This window comes from Mobula hypostoma, chromosome 10 (genome assembly GCF_963921235.1).
Source record: "Mobula hypostoma chromosome 10, sMobHyp1.1, whole genome shotgun sequence".
Lineage (NCBI taxonomy): Eukaryota > Metazoa > Chordata > Chondrichthyes > Myliobatiformes > Myliobatidae > Mobula > Mobula hypostoma.
Window position 1 is genome coordinate 109166217 of NC_086106.1, and position 26559 is coordinate 109192775.

Here is a 26559-nt window from a genome sequence, read left to right on the forward strand (position 1 = left end):
TTGTGTCATCAGCTAATTTACTAACCCATCCCTCCACTTCCTCATCCGGGTCATTTATAAAAATCACGAAGAGAAGGGATCCCAGAACAGATCCCTGAGACACACCACTGGTCAATGACCTCCTGCAGAATATGTCCCATCTATAGCCACTCTTTGCCTTCTGTGGGCAATCCAATTCTGGATCCACAAAGCAATGTCCCCTTGGATCCCATGCCTCTTTACTTTCTCAATAGGTCTTGCGTGGGGTACCTTATCAAATGCCTTGCTGGAATCTATATACACTATATCTACTGCTATACCTTCATCAATGTGTTTAGTCATATCCTCAAAAAATTCAATCAGTCTCGTAAGGTTGCCCTGCCTTTGACAAAGCCATGCTGACTATTCCTAATCATATTATGCCTGTCCAAATGTTCATAAATCCTGCCTCTTAGGATCTTCTCCAGCAACTTACCAACCACTGAAGTAAGACGCACTGGTCTATAATTTCCTGGGCTTTCTCTACTCTCTTTCTTGAATAAGGGAACAACATCTGCAACCCTCCAATCCTCTGGAACCTCTCCTGTCTGCATTGATGATGCAAAGGTCATTGCCAGAAGCTCAGCAATCTCCTCCCTCGCCTCTCCCAGTAGCCTAGGGTACATCTCATCTGGTTCTGGTGAGTTATCCAACTTGATGCTTTCAAAAAGCTGCAGCACATCCTCTTTCACAATGTCTATATGCTCGAGCTTTTACAGTCCGCTGTAAGTCATCCCTACATTCGCCAAGGTCCTTTCCCGTAGTGAACATTGTAGTATTCATCTAGTGTCTCCGCTATCTCCTCTGGTTCCATACACACTTTTCCACGGTCACACTTGGTTGGTCCTATTCACTCATGTCTTATCCTCTTGCTCTTCACATACTTGTAGAATGCCTTGGTGCTTTCCTTAATCCTGCTCGCCATGGCCTTCTTGTGGCCCCTTCTGGCTCTCCTAATTTCATTCTTAAGCTCCTTCCTGCTAGCCTTATAATTTTCTAGATCTCTAATTACCTAGTTTTTTTTTAACCTTTAGTAAACTTTTCTTTTCTTGACTAGATTTTCAACAGTCTTTGTACACCATCGAGGCACGACTGCACAGACGCATGGACGTCAGTGAGATAGAACAGCGAGAAGAGTTTAAAAAGAAGACAGCTTTATAGAGCAGGCAACAGAGCAGAGGGAGACAGAGTAGGAGGGCTTTGGCTCAACGGCGCTTAGGCGATAATGGGTTGAGGCGAGTTCAGTTACTTGTGAAGAATAGAAGCAGGAAGTATGTTTGTGAGGCTGGTGTACTGTACTGGGTGTCAGATGTGGGAAGTCCAAGAGACTCCCAATCTCCCGGACGGCGACAGCTGCACCAGGTGCGTCAAGCTGCAGCTCCTTAGGGACCGCGTTAGGGACTGGCAATGCAGCTCAATGACCTTCGTCTGGTCCGGGAGAGTGAGAAGGTGATAGATAGGAGCTATAGGCAAATAGTCACACTGGGGCCTCGGGAGACAGATAAATGGGTAACAGTCAGGAGAGGAAAGGGCAAGAGTCAGATACTAGGGAGTACCCCTGTGGCTTTCTCCCTTAACGATAAGTACTCCTGTTTGAGTACTGTGGGGGGGGTGGGGGTGGGGCAGCCTCCCTGGGGGAAGCAACAGTGGCCGCACCTTTGGCACAGAGGCCGGCCCTGTGCCTTTGAAGGGTAGGGAAAGGAAGAGAATGGCAGCAGTGATAGGGGACTCTGAGCTCATCAGCTTTGTTCATGATACACCTTGCCTTAAAATAGATACATCTCAAACCATCAGTCTGAGTATATTCCTTCTCTATCACCTGCCTATCCTCCCTCTCACACTGTCTACAAGCTTTCTCTATTTGTGAGCCAACCACCCATTCCTCCGTCTCTTCAGTTGAGTTCCCACCCCTCATCAATTCTAATTTAAACTCTCCCCAATATCCTTAGCAAACTTCCCTGCCAGGATATTGGTCCCCCTTGGATTCAAGTGCAACCCATCCTTCTTGTACAGGTCACGTCTGCCCCAAAAGAGGTCCCAATGATCCAGAAATCTGAATCCCTGCCCTCTGCTCCAATCCCTCAGCCACACATTTATCCTCCACCTCACTCTATTCCTACACTTACTGTCGCGTGGCACAGGCGGTAATCCCAAGATTACTGCCTTTGAGGTCCTGCTTTTCAACTTCCTTCCTAACTCCCTGTAGTCTGTTTTCAGGACCTGCTCCCTTTTCCTACCTATGTCGTTAGTACCAATATGTACCGCGACCTCTGGCTGTTCACCTTCCCACTTCGGGATGTTGTGGATGCAATCAGAAACATCCCAGACCCTGGCATTTGGGAGGCAAACTACCATCCACGTTTCTTTCCTGCATCCACAGATCGTCTGTCTGACCCCCTAACTACAGAGTCATCTATCACTACTGCCACCTTCTTCCTATCCCTACCCTTCTGAGCCAGAGGCACGGCCACTGTTGCTTTCCCCAGGTAGCTTCCCCCCCCCCCCCCAACAGTACTCAAACAGTAGTACTTGTTAAGGGGGACAGCCACAGGGGTACTCTCTAGTATCTGACTCTTGCCCTTCCTTCTCCTGACTGTTACCCACTTATCTGTCTCCTGAGGTCCTGGTGTGACTACTTGCTTATAGTTCTTTATCACTTCCTCACTTTCCCTGACCAGACGAAGGTCATCGAGCTGTAGCTCGACGCATCTGGTGCAGATGTGGCCATCCGGGAGGCTGGGTGTCTCCCGGACATCCCACATCTGACACCCAGTACAGTACACTGGTCTCACAGACATACTTCCTATTCTTCGCAAGTAAGTTACCTTGCCTCGACCCATTATCGCCGAAGCCCCGTTGAGCCAAAGCCCTTGTACTTCGGCTCCCTCTACTCTATTACTCTTTAAACTCTTTGTGCCCGTCTAACTCGCTGATGTCCACACGCTTGCGCAGTCGTTCCTCGATCAAATCGCCAAAAAAAATCTCCTTTTATACTCTTCCCGCCCCAGTATAAGCTTTCTGGCAGTGGCTAGTAGTTTTTTATTCAGGATCTCTCTGTACTGAGCAGCTTTCATCTTCCCATCAATCTTGACCAGATTTACCATACTTTACAGTAGGGATGGTGTTACTTGGCTGATACACACAATATTGGATTTACATCACATGTACAGCTTAGTATTGAGGCCAAAATGTTCCACTTTAGTCTCATCGGACCACAAGACCTTCTTCCACGTGTTTACAGTATCTTCTAAGTGATGGACAAGGATGTGCTTATTTTAGCCAGGGCTGCTTCCTTGTTACTTTTCCATAAATACCCTTCTTGTGCAAGGCCTTAGAGATTGTGGAGCCATAAACTTCATCTCCAGTTGTAGCCACTGACTCGTTCAGCTCACTCATACTTCTCACTTAGCATCACTGAAACTTCTCTTACCAGTACCATTCTTCTCCAGTGACTAAGTGTGTCTGCAGTTTCATATTTTTTCCACTGTTGCAATAAACTGCACTGAGCTTGCAGGTAGTATAACAATTGTTCATCCCAGTTTGGCAAAAGAATAAACCGGGGAAGGTAGTGCACCTGTGGCTGACAAGGGAAATTAGGTATAGTATCAATTCCAAAGAAGAAACATACAAATTAGCCAGAAAAAGCGGCTCACCTGAGGACTGGGAGAAATTCAGAGTCCAGCAGAGGAGGACAAAGGGTTTAATTAGTAAAGGGAAAAAAGATTATGAGAGAAAACTGGCAGGGAACATTAAAAACTGACTGTAAAAGCTTTCATAGATATGTGAAAAGAAAAAGATCGGTTAAGACAAATGTAGGTCCTTTACAGTCAGAAACAGGTAAATTGATCATGGGGAACAAGGACTTGGCAGACCAATTGAATAACTACTTTGGTTCTGCCTTCACGAAGGAGGACATAATTAATCTTCCAGAAATAGTAGGGGACAGAGGGTCCAGTGACATGGAGGAACTGAGCGAAATACATGTTAGTAGGGAAGTGGTGTTAGGTAAATTGAAGGGATTAAAGGCAGATAAATTCCCAGGGCCAGATGGTCTGCATCCCAGAGTGCTTAAGGAAGTAGCCCAAGAAATAGTGGATGCATTAGTGATAATTTTTCAAAACTCTAGATTCTGGACTAGTTCCTGAGGATTGGAGGGTGGCTAATGTAACCCCGCTTTTTAAAAAAGGAGGGAGAGAGAAACTGGGGAATCATAGACCGGTTAGCCTAACATCGATGGTGGGAAAAATGCTAGAGTCAGTTATCAAAGATGTGATAACAGCACATTTGGAAAGCGGTGAAATCATAGGATAAAGTCAGCGAAGATTTGTGAAAGGAAAATCATGTCTGACGAATCTCATAGAATTTTTTGAGGATGTAACTAATAGTGGATAGGGGAGAACCAGTGGATGTGGTATATTTGGATTTTCAAAAGGCTTTTGACAAGGTCCCACACAGGAGATTAGTGTGCAAACTTAAAGCGCACGGTATTGGGGGTATGGTATTGATGTGGATAGAGAATTGGTTGGCAGACAGGAAGCAAAGAGTGGGAATAAACGGGACCTTTTCAGAATGGCAGGCAGTGACTAGTGGGGTACCACAAGGCTCAGTGCTGGGACCCCAGTTGTTTACAATATATATTAATGACTTGTTGAGGGAATTAAATGCAGCATCTCCAAGTTTGCGGGTGACACGAAGCTGGGCGGCAGTGTTAGCTGTGAGGAGGATGCTAAGAGGATGCAGGGTGTCTTGGATAGATTAGGTGAGTGGGCAAATTCATGGCAGATGCAATTTAATGTGGATAAATGTGAGGTTATCCACTTTGGTGGCAAAAATAGGAAAACAGATTATTATCTGAATGGTGACCAATTAGGAAAAGGGGAGGTGCAATGAGACCTGGGTGTCATTATACACCAGTCATTGAAAGTGGGCATGCAGGTACAGCAGGCGGTGAAAAAGGCGAATGGTATGCTGGCATTCATAGCAAAAGGATTTGAGTACAGGAGCAGGGAGGTACTACTGCAGTTGTACAAGGCCTTGGTGAGACCACACCTGGAGTATTGTGTGCAATTTTGGTCCCCTAATCTGAGGAAAGACATTCTTGCCATAGAGGGAGTACGAAGAAGGTTCACCAGATTAATTCCTGGGATGGCAAGACTTTCATATGATGGAAGACTGGATCGACTAGGCTTATACTCGCTGGAGTTTAGAAGATTGAGGGGGGATCTTATTGAAATGTATAAAATCCTAAAGGGATTGGACAGGCTAGATGCAGGAAGATTGTTCCCAATGTTGGGGAAGTCCAGAACGAGGGGTCACAGTTTCGGGATAAAGGGGAAGCATTTTAGGACCAAGATGAGGAAAAACTTCTTCACACAGAGAGTGGTGAATCTGTGGAATTCTCTGCCACAGGAAACAGTTGAAGCCAGTTCATTGGCTATATTTAAGAGGGAGTTAGATATGGCCCTTGTGGCTAAAGGGATCAGGGGTATGGAGAGAAGGCAGGTACAGGGTTCTGAGTTAGATGATCAGCCATGATCATACTGAATGGTGGTGCAGGCTCGAAGGGCCGAATGGCCCAATCCTGCACCTATTTTCTATGTTTCTATGTTTGGAGGTCTTGTACCCTTTCCCAGATTTGTGCTTCTCTATGGTTATTTCTCTGACTTGTCTTGAATGCTCTTTTATCTTCATTTGGTTTGGCCTATTGAAAATTTACCATACTGTTAGACCTTACAGAGGGAGTGGGTATTTATTCTATTAAATTCATTGAAAACAGGTGATCCTTCAATTATCTAGTTACGCTATGTATTGGATGAGTTGGTAAGATACAGTATTGTACCTGCAGTAAGTTAGCATAGTAATTACAAAGGGATGAATATTTTTTCAGCCTCGCAATTTTGTTTTATAATTTTTAATATATTGTTGACAGATTTTGGAATTTTTCTGTTGATTTGACATGATGCAGAATGTTTGTAGATTAGCTCAAAAAATCCTACTTCAGAAGATTTTAAATTTAGAAAATGAGACTAATGTGAAAATAGTAGTGGGGGCTAACTACTTTTTCAAGTCACTGTAAGTGCTCTGACAAATAATTACCATTCCAGGTTAATTTATTAATTTGCCCTTTCTCCACCGATGCTAAGTATTTCCTGTGTTTATTATTTTAAAAATTATGATTCAGAATTTTGACTTTAAAGGATATTTTAGGATGAAGATTTCTGCTTCATTGGTTTTGCCTGGTTTAATCTTTATCCTAATGTAGTTCCTGATTTGGGTTAGCAAGTGAATTTACATCTAGAATTCTGATTCTGAACTTTAAAACTTAAAATCTAGTGGTATGCTAATCCTTACAACAGGGGCTTGAATGCAGTAAGGGTGATGTTTTATCATGGATATACCGGCTGTTGGTCCCTTTGCACCTGAAGCTGTGCAACATAATTCTGGGTACTAGATTGCATTAGAAATACAGTGCTGTCTTTTATTTTGCTTTATTTTGGCAGCCATTGAGCTAATATACAATGTAAACTTGAAATTTTTCACTGCCAGATGAAAATCTGCAAGGAATAGTCAGCTGCACTGCTTGCGGGCAGCAAGTAAACCACTTTCACAAGGATTCAGTCCAGCGGCATCCTGCACTGAAAGTTCTTATTTGTAAGGTAGGTGTTTTTCAAATATACCATGCTCCAGTGAAACATGAGCAACTATCTGTGATGTAATGATCAGGTATTTAAAGTAATTAAATTAGTGGCAAATTTAAGCATGATTGAGAATGCTCCTGCATGGAGGTCTTATCAGGTTAATTTTATTTGGCTGAAGTGGAAGGCTAAATCCTTATACATTTCATACAATGTTGAAATCCATAGATTAATTGCAAGGGTAGTCACTTTATCTTGTTAAGAATCTGCTGTATAGGCACCATCCTATGGCCAAAAGGGCTTTTGATACTTTATAATGTGAGTGTGATGCTAATACAGCTTGGGGTGTTCTGGAGTTCAGTTCCATCACCGCTCTGTAAAGAGTCTCTGTAATTCCTCCTCGAATGCGTGAGTTTTCTCCTCTGATTTCCCCCCACAGTCCAGAGGTGTACCTGGTGGTTTAATTGGTCATTGTAAATTGTCCTGTGATTAGGTTAGGGTTAATTGGATTTGTTGAGGTGGCCTGAAGTGCTGGAAGGGCCTAGTCCATGCTGTATTGCTGAATCAATAAAGTTGATTATGCTGTAGAGTTTGAAGGTCTGATTATATTTTGTAGGACTGGAAGTATAGTCTTTCAAAACTTGGATTGAGACAATTGATAGCTTGCATAATAAAGTAGAATCTTGTTCATACAATGTCAGATGCTTAATAGGCCTTGATAACCAATTGCTGACATAACTTAGAATTCAATAGGTTTTCTCCCTCTAATTATGGAGCGTACTACTTTATTGGAATAAATTCTGTGATTTTGTTTTGTTAATGGATTCCTCTTTTGGAGCAAGCAAGGGCAAGGGCTGCTGTTACTGGGAACATTGATTTCAATATACTTGGCAGAGCAATGGCATACACATCAAAGTTGCTGGTGAACGCAGCAGGCCAGGCAGCATCTCTAGGAAGAGGTGCAGTCGACGCTTCAGGCCGAGACCCTTCGTCAGGACTAACTGAAGGAAGAGTGAGTAAGAGATTTGAAAGTTGGAGGGGGAGATCCAAAATGATAGGAGAAGACAGGAGGGGGAGGGATGGAGCCAAGAGCTGGACAGGTGATTGGCAAAAGGGATACGAGAGGATCATGGGACAGGAGGTCCGGGGAGAAAGACAAGGGGGGGGAACCCAGAGGATGGGCAAGGGGTATATTCAGAGGGACAGAGGGAGGAAAAGGAGAGTGAGAAAAAGAATGTGTATATAAAAATAAGTAACAGATGGGGTACGAGGGGGAGGTGGGGCATTAGCGGAAGTTAGAGAAGTCGATGTTCATGCCATCAGGTTGGAGGCTACCCAGACGGAATATAAGGTGTTGTTCCTCCAACTTGAGTGTGGCTTCATCTTTACAGTAGAGGAGGCCGTGGATAGACATGTCAGAATGGGAACGGAATGTGGAATTAAAATGTGTGGCCACTGGGAGATCCTGCTTTCTCTGGCGGACAGAGCGTAGGTGTTCAGCAAAGCAATCTCCCAGTCTGCGTCGGGTCTCGCCAATATATAAAAGGCCACATCGGGAGTACCGGCCGCAGTATACCACCCCAGCCGACTCACAGGTGAAGTGTCGCCTCACCTGGAAGGACTGTTTGGGGCCCTGAATGGTGGTAAGGGTGGTACTGTAAAGATGAAGCCACACTCAGGTTGGAGGAACAACACCTTATATTCCGTCTGGGTAGCCTCCAACCTGATGGCATGAACATCGACTTCTCTAACTTCCGCTAATGCCCCATCTCCCCCTCGTACCCCATCTGTTACTTATTTTTATACACACATTCTTTCTCTCACTCTCCTTTTTCTCCCTCTGTCCCTCTGAATATACCCCTTGCCCACCCTCTGGGTCCCCCCCCCCGTCTTTCTTCCCGGACCTCCTGTCCCACGATCCTCTCATATCCCTTTTGCCAATCACCTGTCCAGCTCTTGGCTCCATCCCTTCCCCCTCCTGTCTTCTCCTATCATTTTGGATCTCCCCCTCCTCCAGCTTTCAAACCTCTTACTCTTCCTTCAGTTAGTCCTGACGAAGGGTCTCGGCCTGAAACGTCTACTGCACCTCTTCCTAGAGATGCTGCCTGGCCTGCTGCATTCACCAGCAACTTTGATGTGTGTTGCTTGAACTTCCAGCATCTGCAGAATTCCTGTTGAGAGCAATGGCATAACTGAGTTAAGTAAAGGATTGTAATAATTCAGCTGTTTAAATGTTTTCATGATGAATGTGACTAAGTTCTAATGTGCATTTTACAGAACTGCCATAAGTACTATATGAGTGATGACATTAGCAGAGATGCTGATGATATGGATGAACAGTGCAGGTGAGCAGTGCTTTATTTTCCTTTACTCATTATAGTCACATACCTGAAGTTTGAACTCTGGTTTGATCAATTTGGTGTTTTATTCATTCCCTTTTTACACCAGTTTAAGAAATGAAAATTTAACATTATAACCTTCAGGTGTAAAAGCTCCATTGGGTGAAGTGCCTAAAACCTCCTAGCACAGAAAAATGGGATTGGAAAAGTTTAATCATCTAATTTTAAGGATCATTTTGATAAGACTTTGTGGCTCAAGGGTATTTGTTGAAACTTGCCTGATTCAATTCTTGTACTTCTGCAATTATGACAAATGTATTATTTTGTTCCTAGGTTTATTTCCCTCCCCTTCCCTCAGGATACGTAGTCAGGATGCCATTTAACATAGCCACTCTCGCTGGGCTGCTAAGATTCTTGTCTCAGTGTCATGGGTGATTATAGAAAAGGATTGGGGTGGATAGGGTGTGGGAAGTGATACATGATCATAGCATGAATCCTGCACACCTTTGTTTCAAGTAGATTAAAGTTGACCTTAAGTTCTGAACCAGTAAAGCAAAGATATAACAAACCAATTTAATGGGAGGATTACATTTCAAACTTGAGATAATCACTAATTTTTAAAAGGCTGAAGACTGAGCTATCTTGAAGATACAACAGCCATCTTCACAGCTGGATGCTTTTACAGCTCAGCACTTGGATACTTGTTTAAGTAGGAATCAGATTTTTGTATTTCATTCTTAACAGTTTCAATGAGACGAATGTAATTTTTTTGTACCAAAGCTGCATGTGATGTAATTCCTTGCCATGTTGCTCTTGTTGCAGCTGTTGGCTTGGGTCTTCCAGTAAAGAAAATAATTTCAAGGATCAAGATTATTATTTCTCTGACACTGTGGTTTTTTTTATTGTACTCATATTTGTTCTTCGCTGCAGATGGTGTGCTGAAGGTGGAAATCTGATTTGTTGTGACTTTTGTCACAATGCATTTTGTAAAAGCTGCATATTGCGTAACCTGGGTAGAAAAGAACTTTCCAATATTATGGATGAAAACAAAAAGTGGTACTGCTATGTATGTAATCCAGAGCCTTTATTGGATTTGGTCACAGCTTGTGACAGTGTATTTGAGTGTCTTGATCAGCTATGGCAGCAAAACAAAAGGAAGAAAGACTTCGAAAAGTTCAAATTTGACAATGAGAAATGCAAATCTCCAGGCCCTCATGACAGTGACAAGTCTGTAGATCAAGATTATAAAAATACTCAAAGAATTTCCAGTAAAGATTGTAATGGACAGGAAAAAGATACAAGTTCATTGAAGAGTCTTTCTTCAGGATCTGGAACTATTACATATTCCTACAAGGCATTGAAAGTACCAAAAGAGATTCTGAAGAAGGCTCGCAAACTAATTGATACAACTGCTAACTTGAATATTAGCTTTGTTAATTTTTTAAAACAAAAAGACTTGGATGAATCTGAGCCTAATGTAAACATGAGACAATTGAGAGCTTTTAAATCTGTGCTTGGTGATCTAAAGAAAGTACATCATGCATTGGAGGAGGTCATAGATAAAGAAATTCAAGACTTGGAAATGGAGCAAAAAAAATCTACTGAATCCTTACAAGATTGTGTTATCAAAGTTGAGGCACAGAAATCCACTAAAAATGAGAATAATGCAGTACCTGGTAAAACAATTGCAGAAAAATGTGTTTTGGCAGAAGACAAATCTGATCAAATGGAAGTGACTTTGGTTTCAAGTGAACTTGATAAGGCTACTGAAGATGAAAAAATAAAGGTAGAAAAAGATAAATTAATGCTTACTCCAGCAGTAAATAGTATTGCCAATGACTGTTCGTTAAGTGACCCTTTGGACAACAGCAATTCAGATGCTCCACACGGGAGCTCAAGTGAGGGGCTTGAATCAGAAATGGCAGAAGCCACTTTACTTAACAGTTTAGATGAAGCATTGCATATGGGATGTGTTTCTTCACTAACTGGAGGTTTGTTTGAGGCTTCTGACTCATTGCTACCAGATACGGATACAGTGAATAATTCTGCAAGTCAGTGTGCAATGCCTGGTACTGTTGAAAGTCGCAATAATTCAGAAAAATCTTCAGAGTTTGACTCTGATTCGAGTACAAAATGTTCACTGAAACGTGAAATTTCAACAAAATTGTCCCCAGTTTCACAGAAGAAGGGTAAGAAAACGGCACAGGGTCTACGCGGGAAAAAATTGCTGAGGAGGAGTAAACGAGGTGTAGCTGAGCCTGGGGATGGTGGCGATAATGAAGGTGAGGCAGGGGGTGGTGGTGATAGTGAAGCTGAGGCTAGGGCAAATGAAGCTGAGTCTGCAGGGCATGATGACAGTGAAGTTGAGGTTCCTGGGAATATTGGCAATGATGCAGAGGCTGCTGGGGATGGGAGTGAAGTTGAAGCAATGAGGGATAATACTGATGCTGGTGGAGTTGATGACAAGAGTGGTGCTGAAGTTGCATCAGCATCTGATACAGGTGAAGATAAGAACCATGATACTGGAGAAGACAGTGGTGATAGAAATGGTAGCCAGGTTAATATAGGGCTTGGGGATGGCATCAGTGCTGCAGGCAGTATGACTAAAAACAAAAAGATTGCAGAGAAATCTCAAATGAGCAAAGCAAATTTTACAAAAAGAAGGAAGAAAAAATCTAATGAAGAAAATGTTGAAAATGATGCTGCAAATGATGCATTGGTTCTGTCAGAGGACCCTGATACCAAGCGCTCACCTCGTTTTAAGACTACACCCCTAAGACGTCCTGGAGGGGCAGGGACTGTCAATTCTAGATCGGAGGAAGACACTGAAAGTGGTGGTGGCAAGAAACGTAGGAAATCAAAAAATAAATCAAAGGACAATGAAAAAGTTTCAGGTAAAGTCAAGACTAGCCGATCAAAAACATCAAATGAGAGTGTCAAGTCTGAGATGGAAGAATCTGATCCTGATAAATCAGATACATTGCATAAACCTGGTGAACAAATTACCTCTGATTCTGATGAGATACCAGAGGTACTGAGAAAGGCAGCAGTGAAACATGATAGTTCATCTGATGCTGATAACAAAGACAGTGATTCATCACAAAAAGTTAAAAAGACACGGTTGTTTGATCTGAGAAAACGAATGCCACGAGCAAATAACACAGATAGTCTTAAACGGAAGAGGAAGTGTTCAACCTCCAGCTCAGATTTTGGTGGAAAGGAAAGAAAAAGAACTAGTAAAAGGACTTGTGTTATTAATAAAAAAAGACGACATCATTCTGACTCCTCCAACTATGACTCTGACCTAGAAAAGGAAATCAAGAACTTGAGTAAAATCAGTGCTGCGAAAAAATCATCTTCAAAGAAAGCAAAAAAGCAGGCAACAGAGGAAGATGAGGATGATTCATTCAAAGATGATGAGAAAGCTTCTGCAAAATCTGTTCAAGAGAAGACAACACGATTGAAACGCAAGAAAAGAGCTATGGAAAGAAAGCAAACCTCTTCATCCTCGTCAGATGGTGATGAAGCAGCTGAGCAAGTGGACAAGCATGATCTTCCTGGAGAAGGAAGTAGCGATGAACAAAAAATACAGCCTATCATGGAAAACGTTATGCTTGCAACTGGATCTGGATTTTGCCAGTCATCAGGTAGGTGAATTTTATCTAATATTTTTACATATTGCATGAGTGCCTTGTGTTCTCAAAGCATGCCATGTTTAACTATATTGGCTTTCTCAAAACATTTGGCAAGAACCTTGGCCCTGTCCTTTCCTATCAGACTCCCCCCTTTTCCAGCCCTGTATCTCTTTCACCAATCAGCTATCATCTTGTGTTTCTCTCTCCCCTCCCTCACCTTTTAAATCTACTCCTCATATTTTTTCCTCCAGTCTTGCCAAAGGGTCTTGGCCCGAAATGTTGACTGCTTTTTTTTCCATATATGCTGTTTGGCCTGCTGAGTTCCTCCAGCATTTTGTGTGTGTTATCTTGAAAACTGAGTTAGTTTTCTTAGTATAGTAATAAAGGACCAATCTCTAAATTTTTGATTGAACAATGTTAAATATTATTTTTAGTAGGTGGAGGAAATCAATGGTGAATTGAGTGCTTACTTTTAAAAGTTGTTTTTAGTATCTGATCATTGTTGGCAACATATATATTGCCCATCTCTGACTGCTCTTAATAGGGTAATTGTGAGCAATCACCTTGAAACACTGAAATACTATTAGTGAAGAAACAAGTGTTGTTTAGTGGTGACTAGACTGGTGATGTATTTCCAGGTCAGGGTGTTGTGTGACTTGAAGGGGAGCTTGCTGAAGTGTTCTCATTTCCTGCTGCCTTTGTTGTCTTCAGATGTAGAAGCCAGTGCATTTTATAGACAATGCGTAGCATGGCCCCTGTATGCCACATTGTTTAGGGTGTTGATTGTGTGTCAGTTAAGGGCAGTTGCCCTCATCTCATGTTTGGAATTCAACTCATTTCAGTGTTTGCACCACAGTTGTTTTGAGATCTGAAACAAAGGATTATGGCAGAACCCATTTATTGATCCAGTTAAAATTGTTCACTGTTGTATATACAACCTTCATTTGGTAATAAGTAGTACATCATTTGGCTTGAAATCTTTTCAACAGGCTTTTTAAAAGCTTGTATTTCATAACCATATGATTGCTGCATATGAAGTACTTTTAAATGCTGGCACTCTGTGATTAAGGATAATTTCTCTTTATAGTTTCTAAGTAGCTTTTTGAAGTATCAGAATCAGGTTTATTATCACCGGCATGTGACAAGAAATTTGTTAACTTAGCAGCAGCAATTCAATGCAATACATAGTATAGAAGAAAACAAAATAAAATAATAATAAATAAATCGATCAATCAATTACAGTGTGTATGTATCTGTTTAAATATATAAGATTAAAAATTGTGCAGAAAAAATAGAAATACTATATATTAAAAAAAGTGAGGTAGTGTCCAAGGGTTCAATGTCCATTTAGGAATCAGATGGCAGAGGAGAAGCTGTTCCTGAATCACTGAGTGTGTGCCATCAGGCTTCTGTACTTCCTACCTATGGTATCAGTGAGAAAAGGGCATGTCCTGGGTGCTGGAGTCCTTAATAATGGACGCTGCCTTTCTGAGACATCACTTCCTGAAGATCTCCTGGGTACTTTGTAAGCTAGTACCCAAGATGGAGCCGACTAAATTTATGACCCTCTGCAGCTTCTTTCCGTCCCATGCAGTAGCACCCTGCAATACCAGGCAGTGATGCAGCCTGTCAGAATGCTCTCCATGGTACATCTATAGAAGTTTTTGAGTGCATTTTTTTGACATACCAAATCTCTTCAAACTCCTAATGAAGTATAGCCGCTGTCTTGCCTTCTTTATAACTGCATCAATATGTTGGGACCAGGTTAGATCCTCGGAGATCTTGACACCCAGGAACTTGAAACTGCTCACTCTCTCCATTTCTGATCCCTCTATGAGGATTGGTATGTGTTCCTTCATCTTACCCTTCCTGAAGTCCACAATCAACTCTTTGGTCTTACTGACGTTGAGTGCCAGGTTGTTGCTGTGACACCACTCCATTATTTGGCATATCTCACTCCTGTACGCCCTCTCATCACCACCTGAGACTCTACCAACAATGGTTGTATCGTCAGCAAATTTATAGATGGTATTTGAGCTATGCCTACCCACACAGTCATGGGTATATAGAGAGTAGAGCAGTGGGCTAAGCACACACCCCGGAGGTGCACCAGTGTTGATCGTCAGCGAAGAGGAGATGTTACCACCAATCCGCACAGATTGTGGTCTTCCGGTTAGGAAGTTGAGGATCCAATTGCAGAGGGAGATACAGGGACCCAGGTTTTGCAACTTCTCAATCAGGATTGTAGGAATGATGGTATTAAATACTGAGCTTTAGTCAATGAATAGCATCCTGACGTAGGTGTTTGTGTTATCATTAAGTAATCTTGATGACAATTGAATGTAATTGTAGTGATGTTGTAGTGCTATTGTCAAGCTTAAATGCAGTATTCCACTGAATTTCTATGGAAGTAACGATACATATAAAAATTTGTGTAGAACTGTTGGTCCTGTCACCAAGATCCTGAAAGCTCTTAATGACATAGATTTGGAAAGGATGCTTCATCTTCTGGGAGAATTCTGTAACCTGGTTTTTAAAGAAAAAGCATGCTACCCATTTAGGATGTGTATGACAGTTTTTGATGACGTTTGGAGCTTTCTTCCTCAGAATAATATGAGCAGAAACTTTGACTGTTTTTAAGGATTGATTGCAGATATGAAAAGGGATGAAATGTAATGGGGATAGGTGGGAGTGCCAAGTTTTAGTTTTGCTGATGAGATTGACAGTAGGCTTGAGAGGCCAGATAGGATTGTCACACAGGATGAATATAACTCGCGTTGGACTAGAGAAGACGCTAATCCAGCCACTCTTTCCGTTATGATACTATAGATATTGATATATAAATTACCTGCAATGCATGTTTTTCTCCTGAGCAAAGCTCTGAACTTGATTTTTAAAAAACTTAGGCACCGCTGAACATGCTGTTATCCATGACTTATATGCAGGTGTGCCAAGTAATGAATGCTAATGCAGATGATTTATATGGATCTATGAGATCTGATACACGATAACGGGGCACCACAGTAGCGCAGCGTTTAGCATAATGCTATTATGGCTTGGGCGTCGGAGTTCAGATGCATCCTTCCTGTGAATGATTGTTTTTCTTCTGGGTTCTCCAGTTTCCTTCCACATTCCAAAGATGTACCGGTTAGTAGGTTAATTGATTATTGTAAATTGTCCTGTGATTATGCTAAGGTTAAATAGATGGGTTGATGGCGGTGCAGTTTGTTGGACCGGAAGGGCCTGTTCCACACTGTATCTCTAAATTAAAAAAAAATTCTGTTGTACTTTGTATAAAAAGTCATCTTTGATCTCGCCAGAAAAAAAGTCCCAGTTTTTCCCTGGCATCATTTGCTTGGGCCCAAATGATGCTGTGGAAAAGGATCCCTATATACCATTTAGTCTAGAACAGGCCTTAAGTAAATTAATATTGCAACAAACAAAATGCTAGTGATTTCTTAGTGATAGATGTTGAATATTCTTCAGTCATTCCACGTAATCGTCTATCCTTACAATGGTTCTCGTAACTTAAATAACTTTCCTATTAATTCCTCATGATCAACTGAAATGATAAAATCTGTTTAGTTGAATATCAACTACCATTACATTATAGAAGGAATTTTATTTGATTTATTATTCTGCTTAACTAGTCAGCTAAAATATTTTTTTCTGACCATGTTCCTTTTGACTTTGGATATTTATTTATTTTCACATTAATTCTCAATCTGTACTTAGTAGTAACTCATTAATTGTTAGTGTCTTTTTTCCATTAATTGTATTCTGAATCTGCATGACTACAAACATTTTGACAAAAGCATTTCCATTGAATAAATCTTGGATCTGTTGAAGTGTGCATACTGGGTGCACGGCTGTTAAAATTGCCACTCACTTGTTCCACATATTTCAGCAGTTCCTTTTACATGAATTGCCACTTTTCAGTTTTTGAGTTTTTAAATTAAGTGCTGAAGTTGTGTGAGTTCTTTATAGTCTTTCAACTTAAGGATTAATGTGATAAAGATATTTTTGCAACTTTTGCTTTAAAATCCTATTAGCTTTCTACCAATAAAATTACAAATGTAAGGACTTAAAATACCATTTTGAAACAGAATATGTTGGGCATAAACACTGCAGCTATGTTTCTGTATGGTTCACAATTCCTTTGCCAAGAATCCTCTGGCTGCAGGAAGTGAAGGAGCATTTAGGTGTGCTGGTTTGCCCTCTATTGATAACTTTTGACTTCCACATTGTAATGCACCATTATGGAAATTGGAAACGAGTTTCCCTGAGCTGTCCAACATGCTGGCAGTTCGCTACAAAGCTGTTGGTGAACAGGGCATTGTAATTTGTGTAAGTCATAACTTAGGTTAGTTCTATGTCTTTACAGGTGATGAAGCAGAAGGCAATTCAAAAAATATCACCCAATGTGCCAGTGACGATTATGATGATGATCCTGAGAATAGGTAATAATTTCTACATTGTGGACTTCACAAAAATTTATTAGAAATGTATGTTATGCAATCATGGCCATTTCTTTAAGCACCAAAATTTAGTTACAGCATTTGTTCCTTTTTGTTTTACCACATTACCCTAATTTGTTTGTAAGAACACTTGAAATAAATTCAAGCCTTTTAAGTTTTGAAATTTATTTAATAAACCTATTTTATGTTTAAAAAAAAACTTCTCCCATATTTTTATTGAAACTGTGGATCAAAATGTTAAAACTGGAATTTAATGTTCAAAACTAAGGTTAATTGTCCTCTTTCGTGCTTGTTGATCCTGCATGTTTTATTGAATATTATCCGTAAGGTTACCACATGCTTTGAAGTATCTGGGAAAATTTGTTACATGATATGTTTCTTCACAGTGCTTTCTACCTCTTAATTAGATGTGCTTGCATCATGCCTACTTAGATGAAGACTTTTTTTAGTTTCTTTGTGGACTGGGTTTTCTAATTTTTGATTTGGAAAGAATAGAAGATATTTTTCTACTTAGAGCTGTGTTAATAAACTTGTCTTTTTATCTTGTATAAAGAGAGGAAGATTGAAAATGTAACTTGCTAATTGTGAAGCTGTTTTCAAGAGATAACTGGGTCAAAATACAAGCTATAAAACATTTATCTATTATCATGATATATTTTAACTTGGGGACAGCATTTCAGAAAGGGCAATTTAGGCCAACGAAGCTAATTATTTTTCTTTCAATCCTGAGAATAATACACAAGCTCTTGATAAAATTTTAAAAATCATATTTAGTAGTTTGTTTGTCACAGACTGAAGGTGGGGTTTTCCTATTCATTTACAGTTTCAGTTAAATATTTAATAGGTGGCAAAATTGAGAGCTGTTGTCCCGTATTTCTGAATTGGGGTTCAGAACAATTTGGTATTTTGAAGACCCTGCAGCTTCTGGTATATGCTCCTCAGATGTTTTGTTCAGATTTTTTGGATGGAATTCAATTTGGTAGAATGGGAGCTGCTGGCCTGTTGTGTACCCAATGATTTTTTTTTTGTGTGATGAGTCATAATTTAAACTCATCTTTTCACTGTGCATTCTTTGGGGCAAGTAGAAGCATTTCTTCCCCTTAGGTGGGGATATGTCTGTATTTTGACTTGCTACTTTTGGCTTCTGAAATTGTTAAAACGATCACCAGTTCAGTAAAAACAGCAGAAATATTTTTGAATATTTTTGTTTTTGTGGAACACCGTAAGTCGCCGACCACCATGTTCCATCTACTACCACCCTCTGCCTTGTGTGGGCAAGCCTTTTCTGAACCCACCCATCTAAAATTTCATGGATTGCATGCCTCATGACTTTACTCTGGGGATCCTTTTCAGATGCCTTACTGAAATCCATGTACACCACCTTATCCATGGCTCCATGTTCATCAATTTTCTTTGTCACCCACTTGAAAAATTCTGTCAGGTTCATGCAGGACAACCTGCACTTCAAAGCGATGCTGACTATCCCTATAAAGATATGTTTCTCTTAATGCTTGTGAATTCTATTCCTAAGAATTCTCTGTATTAGTTCAGAGGTCTCCAACCTTTTGTGCACCGCGGACCAGTTTAGCCCGGTGGTTGGGGACCACTGATGTAAGGCTGTAGTTCCCAAGATTATCCCTATTAGTTTTCTTGAACAATGGAACAAGAATTTGCCATCTTCCCGTTCTCTAGTGCTACTCCTGTGGCCAGGGAGGATGCAAAGATCATTATCAATGCTCCTGCAATCTCTTCACTCGCTTCCTGTATAACTTGGGGTATAGCCTATTGTGCCCAGCAACTCTTCTATTCTAATGTCTTTCAGAATCTCGACTACTTTGTTCTTGACATCAAAACACTCCAGCACAGTACCTCTTTCACAGTGAAACAACTTATTAATTAGGCCCTCCCCTATCTCATTTGACTCGGCACGTTTATCCCTTTATTCCTAAGCAGATCTATCCTTACTCTAGTCATCTTGTTGCTCATGTACGTTGCCAGCAAGTACATTGTCCCTCTCGAGTTCAGGTGTAACCTGCCCCTTTAGTACAGGTCATACATTACTCAGAAGATGATCCCAGTGATCCACAAATCTGAAACCTTGCCGCTTGCAGCAATTATTCAGCCAGTTATTTATCAGCCATGTTATCCTATTCTTACCCTTGCTGCTTGTGGCATTCCAGAGATCCTGCTTTTTACCTTTGAGGTCCTTTTTTAGCGTCTTTCCCAACTCCCTATCTTCTCTCTTCAGGACCTCATCCTTTTTTTTAAGCTATGTCATTGGTATCAATGTGCATCATGACTGCTGGCTGCTCACCCTCCACCTTAAGTGTACGTATTTAATCCGTGACGTCTCTGACCCAGGCATCTGGGAAGCAACATACCATCTAGATTTAAATTTGTCATCAAAGGAGTTAATTAAATTCAGATATAAATGAAAAAAAAGTTATCAATTGGTGCAACTGTTAAGAGTGATTAGTTTCAATGAATTATTATGTTGTCCTGAAGAGAAATGGTATTTGACTTTGAATGTGTCATTACCCCATATAACTTTGACACCACTGTCTTGGTGTTCTTACATTCTTCAGGTTAGAACGTTGAACAGAATAATCTAAAATATAACCTAGCCATTTTGGCGCTATTTCCAAATTATTATGAAAATATAAATCCCAGCCATTTAGAATTTTGCGGTAATGCTGCCAAATACTTTGTATTGTATTAAGTATTAATATTTTGTATTGCTAATCAAAGTAAGAAAGCAGTGCTTGGAAGCACTCACTTAAAATTAGTCTTACGGTGAATGTGTGCAAACTCGGACTATTTTCAGGGAGAGAGACAAGATTGGCCAGATTTGAAGCACCCAGAAGGCATTCAAGGAAAGATTTTGTAGAGCTGTGAGTTAAACCACATGAAGAGTGGTATTCATATGGGACAGACCAACATCCATAATTAAAAACATAAGCTAATTCAGCAGCTGTTAATTACTAAGCCATGAGCAGTTGTGCCAAATAGTAAAATTGATAGAATAGCTCAGTTTAAAAAAAACAGGAAATTGGTTTTGTGACTTTACCATAGTCTTCTGAACTTTTTCCACATGGAGCTGCATCAGTATATGTTAACCTTTTGCGACATTATATTTTCCACAATGTAAAATGTTGTTTTAATGTTATTTTATTATGTTAACTATGTATTTCTAGACAACTTGTTCTTTTCTATATTGTGCATAAAATATTTGCATTGGAAAAAATGTAGAAAAAGGCATCTGTTTTTGCCTTGGACTGCAGATCTTAAGACTGCTATTATGTTTGATACTGGGTACAAATATGCTGCTGGAAGTTTTTTTTCTTGTTTACAGATCAAGTAATTCAGATGTAATCACTGGCATCCAAAGTGAAATCAACTTACATTTTAATTTTTTCAGCAGAGTTTTAATAATATTTAGCTGAATCATGCAATGTCGTTTGCATGTAATCAATGAACATAAATATCACAAAATTCAACCTACTGTACACCTAACTTTAAAAATCTTCCACAGCATAATCTGTTTTAATGTTTTAACATCAAATATTTTATAGATGATTTTTTAAATCAAGTGGGTAAATGAAATTTAATACACTTTGCTGTAATTCCTTTATTTTGATTAGAACATTGTGAAGATAAAAGTTAACTTGAGTTCCACATTTGAATTGTTAGTGATGACGTTCACAAGAGATGGCTTGAAAATTTTAAAGCAAATTTTCATGCATACCAGCCGTGCATAATTTAGGATTGAACAAACTCATACTATTTTTCACTATAATAAACAAGAATTTAAAGTTTTTTGATGTTTTGTGTTACAAATATCCTGCACTTTAAGATTTATGGAACTTTTTCAATATATGAGAGATTTATTATATCCTAGCTTATAGATAAGCCAAACAACTTAATGGTATGCAGTGAATGAATACAGGTACAGGGTAAAGTAGGTTGTCTTGTCATTGGCAAACAGTAGTTTCACTGCAAGGGAATGTGCACTTTCCTTAAAAATAGCATCATGAATCAGGATCAGGTTTAATATCACTAGCATATGTCATGAAATTTGTTTTGCAGCAATACATTGCAATATATAATAATAAAAACTAAGTTTTAATAAGTATATATTAAAAAAAATTAAATTATATAAATAGTACAAAAAGAGAGGGAAAAACATTGAGATAGTATTCATGGGTTCACTGTCCATTTAGAAATCTGACGGTGAACGGGACGAAGCTGTTAATGAACCATTGATAGTGTGTTTTCAGACGCCTATCTCACCATCTTGGTAGCAATAAGAAGAGATAATTTCCTGGATGATGGGGACCCTTAATGATGGATGCTGCATTTTTGCATGCTTCCATGTATGCTGAGTTTGAATTGAGCTAAAGCTGTCTTCAGTTTTAGATTAGCAATAATATATACAACAATGCATTCAGATTAGGTTTTAATTGAATTTTTTTTGCCCTTTACATTAAAATGTTTTTCAGCCTCCTTCAATTTAAATTTCTCGTCTAGTTAGTCAAAAGTCATTTGTATTCTGAGTTTAAGAGGATACATAAATTGAAAAAATGTAGACATTTATATAGTAAATTATTATTTCCCTTTATGGTTGGAATTTTGTGCATGAGTATGAAATATAAACAGGTTGGGTAATGAGCAGCATAGTTGAATTTAATGTATTGGAACTCGACAAAAGAATATTGCCCCCTATTTGTATTCCTTCGTTTCGGTTTACTATGTTTTGTTAGAAGTTGTGAATATTGGGCAGCAAATGGAATTAAAATGCAAGATCATCTGTGATCATATTGAATAGTGAAGTGAGCTTAATGGCCAAAAGGCCTACTTTTCATTCAGTACTTGTGCAGCTTATGACTAGTGGTGTGATATTGTTTACTGTGCCGCAGGCAGGGTACCGTTTACTTACCTTGGGTATTACAATCTTAAAACTGACACTAATGAACTTACTGGAAGTAATGCATAAGCAGTGTTCATCTACATGAATTTCAAAGGTACATTTAATGTCAGAGGAATGTATACAATATACATCCTGAAATTCTTTATCTTCACAACCATCCACAAAAACAGAGGAGTGCCCCAAAGAATGAATGACAAAGCCCCTCCCCCAGCTCCCCCCTCCCACACGTAGGCAGCAGCAAAGCAACGATCCCCCCCTCCCCTAACAGCAAAAAAAAGCATTTCCCTCCCCACTGAGCACTCAAGCGTGCAGCAGAGCATCAGTAAAGACACAGACTTGCAGTACCCCTAAAACTTCTCATTCACCTGGTAATTCAACATACCACAGGCGCCCCCTCTCCCCCTCTCCCTAATAAGGGAAAAAGAGTTGTCCCCGTTTCACAGCAAGAGGGGAGACAAACAAACAACTCGCTGATTTACTGTGTTAAAAGTCTGTTGCGTCGCTTTTTCTGAGCTCTGTGCCCAAAGAACTCGGGTCTCTGCACACAGCCTGAGACCTTCCATCTCCCACGACACAGAGGCACCAGCCTGCCTACAGAGTCATGAAATCCCGAAATTCCAAAGGTGAGCTCATCTTCTCGACCACGTCCTTAGGATATCGCAAAGCGGCCAGTCGTGAGCCCTGACAGTGGGTCCCATTCCCACAAAGAACTGAAGTCAGTATGGAACTCCAGGTCAAGGTCTTCAAAAGAACCCTGAAAGAAAATATAGAGATATTAAAAATAGAAATAGAGCTGTTTCCAAAGATGCAAGCAGAGGAGTCGCCATTAGACGCCATTGTCTCCTAAGCTCCATCTCAATTTATACTGGTTTGTTACAATTGACTGTTGAATTCACCAAAGAGGACCTTAAATGAGTTCTTCCCATCTTGTTCAGGAATTCAGTGGTATTGTGCCCCAATGCAGTGTCTGCCACCTCATTCTGTTCACTGGATTGAGATGACACTCAGTTGTCCACAAGCAATGTTGAGGGTTATCATTAAGTAATATTTTGTGTTTCAATCTTGGCATAGTTAATTTCCAGCAAAAAATATTGATGACTTGATTTTCTAATAGAATTAGATGTGTTTTGGCATTTTCAGAATTTTTTCTTCAAAGTCTGCAAGTACTGAAATGCCTTGCATCCTTCCTGTAAATAAAGCAATTTTGAAAAAGAAAGATGGGGTCACTAAGACCTGGAAGTAAGTTTGTAGCAGGTAGGGAAGGAATAGTGGGAACAACTTGCCTTTATTCTGTGGAGAGATAGATGAGCATTTGAATTGCTAGAGGCATAAAGGTTTGTCAGAGGTGCTTTTCTTTTGACAACAGTTACCTGAAACACTGTGATGTTGAAAGTGTTATAGAAACACAGACTGTTGTTATTGTAAGTTAAATTTAATCATTAAATCCTTTTTTAAAAATGGTGCGTGCTCAATTGTAAGTATATAACTTAACTGGAAAATAAATGATTCTGAGTGGAGACTACTCTGAGATCAATAAGCACTCAGAGAAAACTGACCCAACTAGGATCAAGATGTATTTAAAATTTTGGTTATTCCATGAGTGAAAGATTTGAAAAAAATACAATTTTTAAGTCTTAAGTTTGTTGAAGAATTGAAGCATTCTGAGGGCTGAGCTAAGGCAATTAAGTATAAATTGATTTTATTAGTTGGTAGGATATTATTAAGTTTATCATGCAAGCATTGGAAAAGAGTATTATAATTTTTCAAGTGGTTGGAATATAGAATTGCAGATTATTGATTAAATAATTAAATTATTAAAGAAAATTAGTTGCTGAAAAGTTTAGTGTTGAGGTGAATGTCTTGGTTCTCTGCTGCAACATTCGATGATTCATTGTCTGCTCAGCTGCTACCACTAAAAGCTGGAGATACAAGCTAACATGGTTCTATTTCCTATGGCTTAGCATGCCACATTTACTAAAACTAAATTATCATGAGTCTTGGTGGCCCTAAAGTACTTCCAAATGATTCCTCCCTAATTATGTTCAGATGTTTTATATGGAAAATACTAGAAAAAGCATGCATTTCAGAATTTAAAAAAAAAATGTCGAAGTCTTCAGAACAACACTTTTTTTTCACCTAGAAAATTATTTCACTTTAGTTTGGTTCTTGCCCCCTCAATGTACAAAATTTATCTCTTACTTTCATTACTTCAAAGATTGTTTCAGATAGGTCTAAAACTTGAGTTTCATATTCTAAATTCAAATTTCTGAATAGAGCTGTAGGACTGTAAAGGTTGATTGAAATATTACACACTTGGACTGGTGAAAATGTAGTACAGAACATATGGGTTTCAGCTGATTTACTTTTAATGTTCTGCATACATGATTCGAAATTCGTCAATGTTCATATTTTGAATATTACAATGTAGTGACTGTAAGTATTTTGTAAGTCAGGATTTCCATTAGAAGGTCTACTTTGAAATTTGAAATTGACAGTAGTAAAATGCAAGAAATTTATTTTCACTTTATCATAATTGAGTGATGAAGTGCTTGGTGTTCTTATCAAGTACGCAATCAAGCAATTATTTTCTGTTACAGTGGTTAACTGAGGTGGTTGTGCTCTCGTGGTTCAGTTCTCTCATTTTTCTGGGGCAATATAGCTTTAACCATAATCTATTGCCTTGCCTTGTGCAGATTACTGTGCTTCCTGATTTCTTGTATTACTTGGTGAAACTTCAAGATTAGATATGTAAACTTGGAAAATGAATTTGTATTTGATTCAGTAATATCAGATATATATGACATCTTTTGTACATTTGTATAATTCCAAGATTAAAAAATAATTCTCTTGTGAAATAATCATTCCATGGTGAAATGCAGGAAAGAGGGTTGTGTACTTCACAGTTCTTAATTTCTCATCATTTCAGCATGTGATTAAAACTTTTTCAATTTCACATTTTAGGCAGTGCATTTTACACAAGCAGTTGAAAGTTTGAATTATGCATATTGAATTATTGTCAAGTAATTCCAGTGAATTTCTTTGATACTTCAATATTTGTATATTGTGCTGTGTATTTGCTGCTTAAATTGCATTTATTTTTTTGCTGCACATTATTAAAAAATTAAGAGTGGCAGAACTTGATTGAATCTGATCTGAAGCAATTACTTTTATAGTCAGAGGTTTTACGCATAAAAAATTGTTTCAGTTCAGCTTGTGTTGAAGATGAGGACTTTGGCACTAATCTTGGCTGCTGCATCGTTTCCAGAAAATTTGTAGAAAGAAATCTGCTCTTTCATCTGTGGGTCAAACTTGCATTCCTGAACTCCTATGGTTGAAAGGGAAGGGAACCATATTTCCATTTTCTTGCACATTTGGCCTTTGTGTAATGGATTCACAAGGAATTTGCACAGATTTACTGATTTTTGAAATGCACAGTATGCTACCTGATGAGCGTAAATGAACCTGAAGCCAAATGGACGATGATTGGGTCAATTGACTGAAGAGTGATAACTAACATTTGTTGCCCAGTATATACCATGGATTGGGTTCTAAGCAGCTGATTAGTTGACTTGAAGTGAAAGTATCAGCTTCAGTATGATGGCCAACTCAGGAATCGGAAAATGCAGAAGACCAGAAGATGCTGCCCATCATCACACTTTAATACAGTGTAAGTAAAGAAAGCATAAGACAAAGGAAACTCGGCTATTTTGATCTTCAGGTGTACACTTAAGTAATTAGATCTCTCTCTTGATTTAAGGTGCTGCATGCATTAGTGTTCCTTGGTTATCAAGATTATCAGTTAACACTGATGCAGTGGTTAGTTCTGTATTATTATGCAGCAACTCATCTTCACACAATTCTAAATGTGGGTTCTTTAATTTCACTAATAAATAATGAATTCCTCTGTGATAGATTTATAGAATTACGTTTAATCCTCATTATCCACGAGAGGAGTACATACTTCTCACAAATGTTAAAAACCGTGGATGCTACCAAGGCCCTCTCCTTTGCACATAATGAATCCCTAAAACAACTATAAATATGCCTCACTATGTTCTATAAGTGCTATTATTAACAAACGTTAATAACACAGTGGCATTAATAAACTTTAAATACCTGGAGGAAACATTAAAAGTATTGATACTTACAAACAGATCGGTTTGAAATCACATGGTGTAGCTCTGTAAGCCAGGCTGCTTTCTTTTCTAGTAGTGCATCATAGGGAACTCCTTGCGTGATTTCAAAACTCATCATGGTATTTATATTAATACATGTATCAAGATATATTTGATTGAATGAAAAAGTGAGATTGGCCTTGGGACTGCAAGTACATCTGGTCAATTAGCAAATCAGTTGAGAATCAGTGCAGTGGCAGTAATTTTTTTTAAATGTTGACATCTCGCAGCATATCATTTGGTGGTTGATAATCTGCAGTTTGAGTGTCACTCCTTGGTTAGCAGATCTGGAATGTTAACTACCTAATTTCTTTGAAGCAGTGGTTGGGATATTTTTAATCACTTGTTTGTT

At 39.3% G+C, this 26559-nt stretch overlaps 1 protein-coding gene across 6 annotated transcripts in view; it reads left to right on the forward strand.

Moving 5' to 3' along the window:
* atrx (ATRX chromatin remodeler) overlaps nt 1-26559 on the forward strand; it is a 212591-nt gene that overhangs the window by 45155 nt on the left and 140877 nt on the right. For all 6 annotated transcript variants that reach the window (XM_063061026.1, XM_063061022.1, XM_063061025.1 and 3 more), the window contains 4 exons: nt 6565-6674; nt 8931-8998; nt 9923-12639; nt 17012-17087. In XM_063061026.1, coding sequence (XP_062917096.1) covers nt 6565-6674; nt 8931-8998; nt 9923-12639; nt 17012-17087 — 2971 coding nt within the window. The remainder of the gene's footprint in view (nt 1-6564; nt 6675-8930; nt 8999-9922; nt 12640-17011; nt 17088-26559) is intronic.